Source organism: Plutella xylostella, chromosome 30 (assembly GCF_932276165.1).
Source record: "Plutella xylostella chromosome 30, ilPluXylo3.1, whole genome shotgun sequence".
NCBI lineage: Eukaryota > Metazoa > Arthropoda > Insecta > Lepidoptera > Plutellidae > Plutella > Plutella xylostella.
In genome coordinates this window covers 2,348,799-2,362,688 of record NC_064010.1, presented here as the reverse complement: position 1 = coordinate 2,362,688, position 13,890 = coordinate 2,348,799, and the positions used below count along the sequence as shown (strand labels likewise).

Below are 13,890 nucleotides of genomic sequence, written 5' to 3'. Positions count from 1 at the left end.
GTAGAGGTACTCGCACTAAACTGAACACTATCTATTTCAATATTTTGTCCAATCGAATCGTGGCTAACTCCAGAAATGAATGACAGTGAATTTATCGATGATAGATACTTAGATACCGAATGGCGTAGTGGTTAGTGTTGGTAGCAATGTAATTAAGTTGTCTATGATTTATGTTGGCAACACTTCTTCTGCTAAAAATGGCCGTTACTGTGTGTGTTATAAACTTTCTGCTTTAAATAAATAAAAGTTGGTGTTAAGCTAAAACATTGTTTTACTTATATTTCAATAGGTTATGGGCCCAGGCACATAATCCTGAGAAAAAGTAAAACAATTTAACTGTTTTCGTCGAGATCAGTGAACAAAAATACTGCCGCGTGGGGTTGAGGTTATAAACCGGCGGGAAGAAAAAACTTGCAAGCGATAAAAGCAAGGAAGGGACGAACAGGAAGATGGCAGACGACAATACTTTAAAACTCCAGACGCACATAAAGTTGGAAGGAGCATCCAATTGGAATATATGGAAGTTTCAAACCGTTGTTTTGTTACGAAGTCAAGGCCTACTGGATGTGACAGACGGAAGCAGTGAGAAACCATCGGCTGCGGTTGAGAAGGCTGCATGGGAAAAGAAAGATGCGAAGGCTCAGTCATGGCTTGTTACAAGAATGTCAGAAAGCGTCATGATGCATATCATAACATGTACTACGTCAGCCGAAATGTGGCGAAAACTAGCGAGTGTGTATGAGCAAAAATCTGAAACAAGCATACATATTGTTCAACAACGTTTCTTCCAGTACAAATATGAGGAGGGAACGGCGATGTCTACGTTCTTATCTAAAATAGAAGAATTAAGAAACCAGCTGAAACAGATGGGAGAAGAAATTTCAGAAAAATTCGTCATAACAAAAGTGCTAATGTCACTCCCAGATGCTTACAAACATTTTGTGTCGGCGTGGGAGTCCGCGCCGGATGATAAACAAACGATGGAAAATCTCGTCGCGAGATTACTGATTGAAGAAGAACGTATTAACGAAAAGGAGCCTCAAAATTCGTCAGCATCGGCGTTTGTAGCTAAGAAAAACATTAAGTGTTATAAGTGCAATAAGCTGGGACATTATCAAAGTGAGTGTAATCAAAACCAGAGCTCGGGCTCGGGACATTACAAAAGACCAGTTAAAAAGTGTTATTACTGTAAAAAATTGGGACATACTAAAAGTGAGTGTTATTTCAAGAAAAACCGTGAAGAAGACAGTTAAAGTAATGCATTTATGGTGATGAACTCAAATAAACAAGTCCTGCAATTTAAGTGGTTAGTGGACTCGGGCGCTAGTCAACATATGTGTCGTGATCGTAACCTATTTACAACATTTCAACAAACATTGGACAATAAAACAGTGATAGTCGGAAATGGCGAAGAAATTAGTGCGCTTGGTTGCGGACAGGTGGCGGTACAGGTTTATGATGGTTGCGGTTGGGTGAAAACAACCATAGACAATGTACTTTTCGTTCCGAAATTAAAAACAAACTTGTTTTCTGTCAAGTGTGCTACAGAGAGAGGTTATGTTGTTAAAATGGACAATAACTGGTGTAAATTCTACAAAGAAAATACAGTGTGTGCCGTAGCGAGTCGTAGTGGGGACATGTACTATATGGTTATGCGTTACCAAAGTGAAATAGCGAATGTGACAGAAGTGAAATGCGGACTTAAAGAGTGGCACGAAAAGCTAGCTCATCAAAACTTACCCCCTTATTCATAGAAAAGTTACAATACGTTTTAACTAATAAACTGTTTTGTCCCTCTCTGTCAAAGAACAAATTGTTCTTTGTCGGAGAGGGACAAAACAGTGTATTAGTTAAAACGTTCTGTAACTTCTCTATGAATAAGGGGGTTACAGTATGTGAGAATGGTGCTTAAAAACAATAACATTGAAGTGAAAGACTCGGATTTTAAGTGTAAAAATTGTTTGGAGGGTAAAATACATCGTTTGCCCTTCAGTACCAGTGAAAATAAAACAAGTAGATCATGTGAGTTGATACATGCAGATACGTGCGGCCCCATGGAGGTGCCGTCCGTGGGAGGATCCAGATACTTCGTAATTCTGAAAGATGACTTCTCTAACTACAGGTCAGTGTACTTTGTTAAAAGCAAAGATGAAATAAAGAAGTGTATTGAGAACTTTCTGTACAAGGCCGAGAATATAACCAATAATAAAGTACTGTGCTTTAGAAGTGATAATGGTACAGAGTTCGTGAACAGAGAAGTACAAAACCTGTTTGAGAAACGTGGAATAACTCATCAAACCACGGTTCCATATACGCCAGAGCAAAATGGCAAGGCGGAGCGAGAAAATCGAACTCTAATAGAATCAGCACGTACAATGTTGTGTGCGGCAGGGCTACCTAAAAAGCTATGGGCAGAAGCTGTTCATACTGCAGCATATGTACTTAACAGAACAAGTAAGAGCAATGAAACCGGAAAGACCCCATATGAAACCTGGACAGGCAAACAATTTGACATTACGGGACTTAAAATCTTTGGAAATCCTGTGTATGTCCATGTTCCAAAGGAGAAAAGGAGAAAATGGGATCCTAAAGGGGAAAAAGCAGTCATGGTTGGCTACGGTGAAGATGTCAAAGGGTACAGAATATACTACTCGGAAAAGAACATAGTTGAAGTAAAAAGAGACGTCGTATTCCTAGACAGAGGAGGTGAACTACAGAAGGAGCAGTTAGTTATGCTGGATAGTACTGTGAAGGAGAAGGATGGCACTAGCCAAGAGCATCTTGAAGACAGAGACGAGAAGGCTGAGGATCAAGGAAAGACCATGGAGATAGAAGGAGCACAGCCTGAAGAGAAAGAGGTAGAGGGGAACCTTAATGTGTCTAATGAAAGTGGCAGTGTGTACATACCATGTTCCAGTGATGACGAATCCAGCAGCAATGATAATGAAGTAGTACAGACACGCGAGAGGAGTACTCGAATAAGGAAACCTACTACATGCTACAAATGTAACCATGTCTATGTTGAGGGAAGTGAACCAAAGACTTACCAAGATGCAATGCAACGGAACGATGCGAGTAAGTGGCAAGAAGCAGTTCAGAAAGAGTTGAATACTCTCAGGGAAAATAATGTATGGTCTGTTTGTCATAGTGAAGAAAATGTGAGCAAAAAGACTGTTAGTAGTAAGTGGTTATTTAAAATAAAAAGGGCTAATAATGAATGTGAATATAAAGCCAGATTAGTGGCGAGAGGATTTGAGCAGTGTGATGCAATGGAACTATGTGATTTATATGCACCAGTTGCTAAATTGTCCACTTTCAGGTTATTTGTTTGTATAGCTACTAAACTAAACGTGCCGATCTATCAAATGGATGTAACAGGTGCTTTTTTATATGGAGAAATTGATGAAAAAGTGTATTTAGAATTACCAGAAGGTGCTTATGTTGATAGTAAAAAGATTGTAACATTAAATAAGTCATTATATGGATTAAAAAAATCACCTAAATACTGGAACAACAAATTTAACTCTGTCATTACAAAACAAGGCTTTGTAAAATCTGTGAGTGATCCTTGTTTGTATACAAGGTGTGAGGGCAGTGCTCGCACATATGTTTTGTTATATGTGGACGACTTGCTAATATTTGGAAATGATAATAAACAAATTTCTGACCTTAAGTCGTTATTGAATAATGAATTTAGAATGAAGGATTTGGGATTGATTTCTAATTTCTTAGGTATTCATGTGGAACAAAATTTAAATGCAGGAATTACTGATCTTAATCAGAAAGAGTATTTAGAAAATGTATTAAAAAAATTTGATATGTCAAATTGTAAAGGCATTTGTTCACCAATGGATCTGAACTTTAACACTAAAATATTAGAAGACAACAATGATTCTGTGTGTGATAAAAACATTGAAAATAAATGTAGACAAATTATAGGTTGCTTATCTTATGCTGTGTTAGGAACAAGGCCGGATTTGTGTATCGCTGTATCAATTTTGAGTAGGTATCAAAATAATGCAAATAGTGCTTTATTAACTGCTTTAAAGAGAGTGTTAAGATATGTAAAATATACACTAAACTACAAACTTGTTTACAAATGTAATAGCGACTTATTATTTGGATATTGTGATGCAAACTGGGGAGGAGACCTGAAAGACAGAAGGTCGACCACTGGCTACTGTTTTAAGTTTGCAGGTTGCTTAATTTCATGGTCATCTAAAAAACAGGCCAGCGTCAGCCTTTCGTCTACAGAATCCGAGTACATAGCCATAAGCATGGCCGCTAGTGAATCTTGTTGGTTAATTAATTTGCTTAAAGATTTCAATATAGAAAATGTATGTCCTGTCACAATGTTTTGTGACAATCAGAGTGCCATAATGGTAGCGAATACTGAAAGTGTTAAAAGATTAAAACATATTGATATCAGATTTCATTTCATAAAAGAGTTGATTAAAAATGGAAAATTAATGTTAAAATATATAAAAACTGAAGACCAAACCGCAGACATGTTTACAAAAGCATTAAATAGAAATTTATTGTCAAGATTTATTAAAAACTGTGGTTTGTATGAATAAGTTTAATAAATACCTAACTGTAAGGATTTATTACATTGAAGGGGGGTGTTGGTAGCAATGTAATTAAGTTGTCTATGATTTATGTTGGCAACACTTCTTCTGCTAAAAATGGCCGTTACTGTGTGTGTTATAAACTTTCTGCTTTAAATAAATAAAAGTTGGTGTTAAGCTAAAACATTGTTTTACTTATATTTCAATAGTTAGTGACCTGACTACTGAGCGGATGGTCCCGGGTTCGATTCCCGGCCGGGGCAGATATTTGTTTAAACACAGATATTTGTTCTCGGGTCTTGGATGTGCCCGTAAAATGGCAATAGGCCCGCCCCCTATTACATTGGGACTAACATACACTCTGGCGAAAAGTGGGTGCAGCAATGCACCTCTGCCTACCCCGCAAGGGAGTACATTAGTACAAGGCGTGAGTGCGTGTTTTTTTTTTTTTTTTTTTTTTTAGATACTTAGATACTCGGTATTTAGGTGTGATCGTGATCGCATAAGGGTCAATTCAGACGTACCACACAACCACACCACAGCCACAACCACACCACAACCACGCCGTGTGGTCGGGCGTATATTTTGTATTGACAATGAATAACACGTATGATTTCCAATAATCGCTCTCGCTCTCGTTCTCGTTCTCGTTCTCGTTCTCGTTCTCGTTCTCGTTCTCGTTCTCGTTCTCGTTCTCGTTCTCGTTCTCGTTTTCGTTTTCGTTTTCGTTTTCGTTTATAGTCACCTCGAGCCGAGCCGTATTTTGTCGGCTTTTTTACCCTGTTTAAAGCAGCCTCAGGAGCCTCAGTGTGAGCCATTGTGTCCGAGCCGCGCATTTGATGGAGACGGTTCGGTTGTTTAAAATGCGGGTAAGTAATACGAGGTATAAAAACGAATGGTATAACATTCACAAGGTATACGCCCATATTATATAAATTTATTAAGTATAACGATCACTGTGCATAACAAACGAAAGACATAATTACTAAATACATAATTTCGTAAAGAATAACGTTCAAAAAGTATAATTTCAATTGATATAACGATTAAAATGCATAACGTTCATAATATATAACGTTTATAACATATAATCTACAAAGGATATAATTTTCATAATGTATATGCACAAAAAGTTGTTTTTTTTATTCCCCATTCTATACTAGATTAATTAGATTGTCGTATCGTATTTTCATTATTATTGAGGTTATGTGGGAGAACGCTCCGCTCCGCTTCGCTGCGCTCCGCTTTGGTTTCGACGAACATGTGCACCTAACACGCTCCTCCTCGCTTTGCTCGTCGTCGCACCTATCTTTAGGTTTTGACATTATTATTATTATTGCCGCTATGTGGGGAGACGCTCCGCTCCGCTTCGCTGCGCTCCGCTTTGGTTTCGACGAACATGTGCACCTAACACGCTCCTCCTCGCTTTGCTCGTCGTCGCACCTATCTTTAGGTTTTGGTACTAGGGGTTTTGACATTATTATTATTATTGCCGCTATGTGGGGAGACGCTCCGCTCCGCTTCGCTGCGCTCCGCTTTGGTTTCGACGAACATGTGCACCTAACACGCTCCTCCTCGCTTTGCTCGTCGTCGCACCTATGTTTAGGTTTTGGTAGTAAGGGTTTTGACATTATTATTATTATTGCCGCTATGTGGGGAGACGCTCCGCTCCGCTTCGCTGCGCTCCGCTTTGGTTTCGACGAACATGTGCACCTAACACGCTCCTCCTCGCTTTGCTCATCGTCGCACCTATCTTTAGGTTTTGGTGCTAGGGGGTTTGACGGTGTTGGATAATTTAACACAGATTATATTATATGTTAGTTTTTTTTATGAACTTTATACTAAATAATAGTATATATTTTAAACGATATACGTAATGTATGTTATACGAATTGATATTAGTCCTCGTGAGTGTTAGTTATTTTGTTATTATATCAAATGTACGTTATACCAATTGAATCTTATACTTATGAAAATATAGATTTTGTTGTTATACGTAACGTTCATTATATGTTGTGAACGTTATTAATGTGAAATTATACATTTCGTTTTTATACGTCGCAATACGCACCCTTAAAATGCACGCCTTGCGGATCAAGCTGAGGCGACTAGAGCTGATCACCACCAGCCTCGAACCTTTCCCCCAGAGCGAGCAGCCTCTCTAACTAGATGTACGTACACACGTCAAATTCATAACACCCTTCACCATCAAAATAACCAAACCACATACCTGTAAAATTTACCCAGTAAAACAGCGCCATAACAAACATGTAAACGAACATGATCTCGAAGAATGGCGACTCAAATCTCGCTTCAGGTTCCGAGAATGGCTTATTAGTGTCGTGGATCATGTACTTCTTGGGTATTTCATCGAAGAGCTGGCTGTACAGGGTTTGAACCCCGGCCATGAGCGGGAACATGAGCACACAGCCGATCACACAGAATGCCCACGTTTTCTCGAACACCACCGTCGCCTGGAAAGGATTATAAGAGTATCAAGACCAATTATTGAAATAGGTCTACTTTAGGTATATGCTAGAATATAGAGCAGCCTTTACTTTAGTTTGCAATAAGACTTATTGGGGTGTAATATATATATATATGTATGTGTATAATAATGACAAAACCCCTTAGCACCAAAACCTAAAGATAGGTGCGACGACGAGCAAAGCGAGGAGGAGCGTGTTAGGTGCACATGTTCGTCGAAACCAAAGCGGAGCGCAGCGAAGCGGAGCGGAGCGTTCCCCCCACATAACATCAATAATAATGAAAATACGATACGACAATCTTTTATACTTTTTGTGCATTATACATTATGATAATTATATCCGTTGTAGAATATATGTTATAAACGTTATATATTATAAACGTTATGCATTTTAATCGTTATATCAATTGAAATTATACTTTTTGAACGTTATTCTTTACGAAATTATGTATTTAGTAATTATGCCTTTCGTTTGTTATGCACAGTGATCGTTATACTTAATAAATTTATATCATATGGGCGTATACCTTGTGAATGTTATACCATTCGTTTTTATACCTCGTATTACTTACCCGACTTATTGCACTATCACTGTTATGGACTATAATCAATCATGCCATCAGCTCGTAACTAAATGTCCACTTCTGGACTTAGGCTTTTCCCAAGAAGCACCACAACACTCTGTCCTCGGCCTTCCTCATCCAGCCACTACTACCACTTCCTGCCTATAGTTGAACCAGCAGCCAGCGGAGGTTTTAGAATTAGATCTACATTAGACGCCGTAGGATCGAGCTATCCTCCACAGTTCAACTGTATACCAATCCAAGAACCAACCCGTTGCTTGACCTATCCACCAAAACCTTGATGACTAGTTAATAAACTTGAAATTTTGTGAGCATGGGTGTTTATTACTCTTCCACGGGAAAACATCTGGATGAAATTTGATGAAATTGGGCATGTAGTAAAAGTTCGGGATTAATATATCTAGACTCTAGAGGTACCTAAGTATAGGCTACCTTTTACCCCGGAACACCCACCAGAGAACCTTTTGAGGCGAAGTGAAGCTCTTCATAAAAACCAGAGTACTTATTTCTTACCTTAATATTATCCGTGACGATATCCTGATAGTCCTCACTGAGCGTGTTGTACCGAGCGTGGTCGCTGTTGATAGTGTCGATGATCTCCTTCGCCTTGTACCGGTTTACGTTCATCAGGTACATCTGGAATCATTGCAGTAAACCAGGGACCACCCCTGAGATTAGCCGGTAATATTGAAAAAAGAATTATCAAAATCGGTCCGTAAATGGCGGAGTTATCGGTGGATATAAAAAAAAACATACAGACGAATTGAGAACCTTCTCCTTTTTTTCGAAGGCGGTTAAAAATATCACCTCGAGATTCTTGGCTATTCGTATTATTGTGATTGGATCTTTCCTGTATTTGTTATATACCAAATACATAAATGTGAATATACATAAGTATCTTTTTCGTCGTGGGTAAAAAATTGGCTTAGTGGAAGGTGTGGCAAAAAGTGCAGATTTTCCAAAAATATCTAAAGATCCTCCTTTTATCTTCTTACCACGATGACCAACGAAAGTCTTCTAGTGTTTGTCACCAATACGCTAACAAAAACAAAAGACTGACCTCACATTCAGACTTACCTTGATCAAGACAACGAAGAAAGGTATGAAGATGGTGCAATGGCGGGTCACGTTGATCAGATCCATCCGTCTCAGAGACATGTAGCAATCCAACACGACCGTACTTGCCACGGGCGCAGCCAGCACGTATAGAAACACTGAGGACAAAGCATCATCATCACCATCATCATCATCATAACCATTAACCATCATCATTTGGAGGCAACCGGCATCATCGATTCTGACGCCGGAGATGTGGGTTTGAATCTCGACACTGACATGTAGGTAGAGGTACCAATGAATTCTATGGAATTTACGTACAGTGTAAACTGTAAGCCATCGCTCTTACGGTGAAGGAAAACATCGTGAGGAAACCTGCAAATCTAGATTTAGCACATCTAGATATGTGAACCCACCAACCCGCAGTGGACCAGCGTGGTGGGACATGGTCCAAGCTTAGGAAGGCAGTTTAGACCTTGGCACAAAGGTTCCATTCGAGAGAGCAAGGAGCAGATACTTTCTCCCCCACAGATAATAAAATAGATAGAATATTCTTTATCACACACACATGAAATAAACTTACATAGCTTAAATACACATATGTGTATAACACAAATGTGCAAAAATGGCGGCCTTATCGCTTAAAGCGATTTGTTCAAGACAACCTTAGGGTGGAAGGATATTTATGATCAAAGAGGGGTCAAGTGTACGAGTACTAAAGAATTCTAAAGGAATAATTAAAATAAAGTTTTGTTATTATATGTATAAGGGATACAATTTAAATCTAGTTTTTAAGTCATGTTACTTATATAATTTCATTTCATTTCATTTATTTATTCATCGATCAGCGATCCCTGATGATGAAGGGACCAGCTACATCTGTTATAAATCCTGGGACGTGTTGTGTGTGATGTGTGTAGCAGTGGTGTTTATGTGGATGTGCTTGAACAGCAAGTGAGCTTGAGATCGCTATTTTAAAAACTCCGCCTGCATACTTTTAGGCGCAGGCCACCGTACTACTTACCTATATAAGTAAATAGAATTATAACTACTGTTACCTAAAATCCGTAGTCGTTTCTTCACAGTGTTGAGGTTTGGGAAGATCAGCCCTATGATCATGGTGAACGCCACTATACGGTATGTCTCAAGGAACGGCTTGAATCTCTTCTGTTCGTCCACGCCATCTGTCTCTGTGCGGGAATGTTTTTTTAACTTGTACTTCCAAAAAGGGTATACTAAGCCGAAAGGGGGTCACTCAGGGGGTCATTATGAACAACTTTTGTTCTACGAGTTTTGGAAATTCGTTCTCCATAGTAAAAAGTCACGTGACCAACAAAGTTTCTATGGAAAAGGAGTATAGGACGGGAGGAATTGGCGTGCAAAAAAGAGGCCTATAGGTACCCAACAGTGGGCGATAGAACGCTGATCATGATGATCATGAAGTACCTATAAAAGCCAGTAAGTAATACAGGCTGTTGCAAAAGTGGAAGGTGTAGGACAACATGTATTCAGAATTATAAAAGTAACTTCCACTATCGCTTTAAATAATACTGCATCACTGCATGAATTTGGTCAGAAAAAAGCATAAAGTCCTGACAATAAAGAGTGCGATTTTGCAAAGACTTTTTATCGTTGTCAGTTACATATTTGTATTTACTTACATACATATAGGTACACACGGCAACATTAAATGGTTGGCAGGACACACTAACGTAGGTAGTGTATGTGTGTGTCGGCGACGTCGACGTAATTATTTAGTTCTGGGCAACCCACACACGGATATTGTAAGCATGTAGTTGTGCCAGTGACAATGATTCATTGTTTTTATGATATGAAGCAAAATTTTGCAAGGCATTGTAATAGATTGAATGGCTCAGTTGGTATGATACAAGAATACAATATTAGGTATGGTGGTTCAAATCCCACTGAAGTTACGTTATTCCTTTTTTGTTTTTTTTTTTATAGATTTAATTTATTTTTTAAGATGGTTAATAATACTATTGTAGTATAAACGAATAAAAGCAACACAGAAAGTAAATGAAACAAGTTATTAATTGTTAAAATTACCAAATTTATTCTTGCCGTAACATAAACATTAAGGATGTTACGTTTTTGTTGTTTTTCGTTTTAAAACATAGTTGTAGTTTATATTAATAAGGAAAATTTTCAAATAGCAGTTTTAAATCATAATAAACATCAGAAAAGGATGGACTGGCTGTTTTACTAAAGTAAATAGGCAAGTCATTAGTTATATGAATCAACATGTTAATTAGCTAGAAATAAGATAACTTATTCCAACCTCAGTAACAATAACATCATTAACACATTGGCTTACCCATAATTGTAAATAATAATAAGTCTTTAACAAAATAACTAAAATCTTATACAAATGGAAAAATAAAAATTACTGAGCTAACCCCAATAATTATAATTTTCACTACTTTTTCGCCATAATGTCTTACGTCCATCCTTGTCTGACTTAAAGGACTTTTCATCACTAAATATCACCACATTGTTGCACCAATCAAAGTTTAAAATAGTCAGTCGCAAAACGCACTCTGTTTCGACATCGTCGGATCTGATCGGTTAGAGCAATTTTCTTCGTCGGCTTCCGACACCGCAACCCAGCAGCACGCAAGTGAACCCGTACGGTTTGTAGGGATAGATTATGTGTTGTGGCCGTAGAACGGGTGCTGCAGAACGGATCAGCGCTATGTGCAGCTACGATATCTCGATGGCGTGGTGAAGCATCCGTATAGACGACTACTGTCTACATGTCCCGAATCTGCGTATCGGTGAACCCATAATTGAACAGTTCTCCTCTGCAAACAAAAAAAAAACAAATACTTAGCTTATACAAATACAAATATTCTAACAGTCAAATAAAATATTTACAATTCTATGTTACTTACCGTTAAACGTCTTGCGATTTCACTAATTGTAATGTTTTGTTCATATAAATACGATTATCTCCGCCTTTTTAACATGGTTAAGTGACTTTCCATACTGACTGCGAAGAGTAATTAATTAAATTGACAAATCACAAAGTGAATCACTTTGCAGACGCAGAGGTGAATTGTCACTAAAACTAAAAACAAATTTCGTTTATTCATATTGTATGAGGGTAGAATGGTTTTAATTCTCAAATGAAGAACGAATCATATATTTTTGGCGAAGAGAAATAGACGACAGCTATGCAGCTTGTAGTCATTTGTCAGTTTCAAATATATTAATTTTATACTCAACAGCGTTTAAATTAACGCAAAATTTGAATTAAGTTAAATAAAAATAACCATCCGTGGACTCGAACTCACGACCTATGTTTCATTAGTCTAACATTCTACCAATGAGCTACGAAGTGTATAGACACTGGTAGTGAAATTTTGCTTCACATCAATTTTATAACTATTTCACTAACACTACCGGTTGATATTTTTATGTCACAGCTGGTATACGGGCGTTTGCCTACGCGCAAACTCGTTTGTGCTGTTGTGTGTGTGTGTGGTTTGTTACTGGTGTGTAAACCGATTTCTGCGTTTATGCACACATAGAAAACGTTAGTGTGCACACATACACTACGTTAGTGTGCCCTGCCGACCATTTGACGTTGCCGTGTGTACATTATAAAAATAAAATACCGATTGATAACAGCTTTTTAACGGATATTTGTCCTTAAATAATTAAGTAAATTAGATTTCTTTCACTTATCAGTATTCACGCACACTCACAAACACAGACAAACACACACACACACACATACACACACACTCACGCACGCACACACACGCACACACACACAAACACATACACACACACACACACACACACACACACACACACACACACACACATACACACACATACACACACACTCACGCACGCACACACACACAAAAACATATATACACACACACACACACACACACACACACACACACACACACACACACACACATACGCATACATATATACCCTCACACGTTATACAAACACCCAACTTTATGTAAAACTATGTAATTGTTAAATGTTCATTAATATAATAATATAAATATAAATATGTGGGGACATCTCACACACGGCCATCCAACCCCAAGCTAGGCAGAACCTGTGTTATGGGTGTCGGACAGCTGATATATCTACACAAATACATAGATAGATAGATACTAAATATAAATATAAACACCCAAGACCCGAGGACAAATATCTGTGTTTAAACAAATATCTGTCCCAGCCGGGAATCGAACCCGGGACCTTCGGCTCAGTAGTCAGGGTCACTAACCACTACGCCATTCGGTCGTCATTGTATCCATTGTCCACATGGTTCAGAGTAGGAGAGGTAATCCGTCATACAGGTCTCCTATAGTCGTCGAAATATAATAGGCCCCATTGGACAGCTCAAAAATGTATGGGATGACAGCTGGTGTCAAATCTAAATCATAAAAAATCTTAACAATACGGTAACTTTTGGTGCTTCAAAAGTTATTTTTTCTTTCAGCCGTTAAAAAATAAGCCAGATTATGTATCTTTTTAAGTATTTCATCAAGTAAATCAAGAGTAAATAGCAAATTTGTGTAGCTGTCCAAACGGGCCTATTATATTTGGACGACTAAAGTACGGACACCAGTCTCTCACATAGATCAAAACTAATGTACGTACAATCTAATCTTAGCATAACAACCTATACATTTTCTGTAAACATCTGTGTGAGAGAAAAATAAAGATTTTTATTATTATTATTTTATTATTGATTAAATACGGTCTCTAACTCCACTTCCGTTTTCAGGACTTTATCTATGATACAACCACAAAAAACTTTAAACACTGTTTAACTAGTGTTTAAAACAAAATTTGACAGATTTTGTAGGCGTTTGACAGCGCTAAACATCTGTTTAATACTGCCTAAGTTTTTGAGGTAAGGGTAAGGCCCTATAGTTTTACTGTAAGTAACGTCATACGTAGTAAGTACCTATAAGTAGTTATACGTAATACGTAGTAAGTACCTACCTACCTATAGTGTTCTATGTGAAAACATGTACCTATTTATTTAAGTAGTACTTACTTACCTCTGATGGCAAAAACATCTTCAGCGCTTTTACGTTTAAAAAAATTCATGACTCAACCAGACTCTTAGCACTTTCGAACGACAGTAAAATCTTTAAAAGGTTTTAGTTGTTCAGACATGAAAAACACGATA

General features: G+C 37.9%; 1 protein-coding gene across 1 annotated transcript in view; it reads right to left on the bottom strand.

The window, feature by feature from the left end:
• LOC105381512 (odorant receptor 13a) overlaps positions 1-13,890 on the bottom strand; it is a 49,753-nt gene extending 35,863 nt beyond the window's left edge. The window contains exons 1-5 of the mRNA XM_048632133.1: positions 13,760-13,890; positions 9,755-9,886; positions 8,718-8,854; positions 8,154-8,276; positions 6,799-7,042 (exon numbers count right to left, since the gene is read on the bottom strand). Coding sequence (XP_048488090.1) covers positions 6,799-7,042; positions 8,154-8,276; positions 8,718-8,854; positions 9,755-9,886; positions 13,760-13,808 — 685 coding nt within the window. The 5' untranslated portion in view covers positions 13,809-13,890. The remainder of the gene's footprint in view (positions 1-6,798; positions 7,043-8,153; positions 8,277-8,717; positions 8,855-9,754; positions 9,887-13,759) is intronic.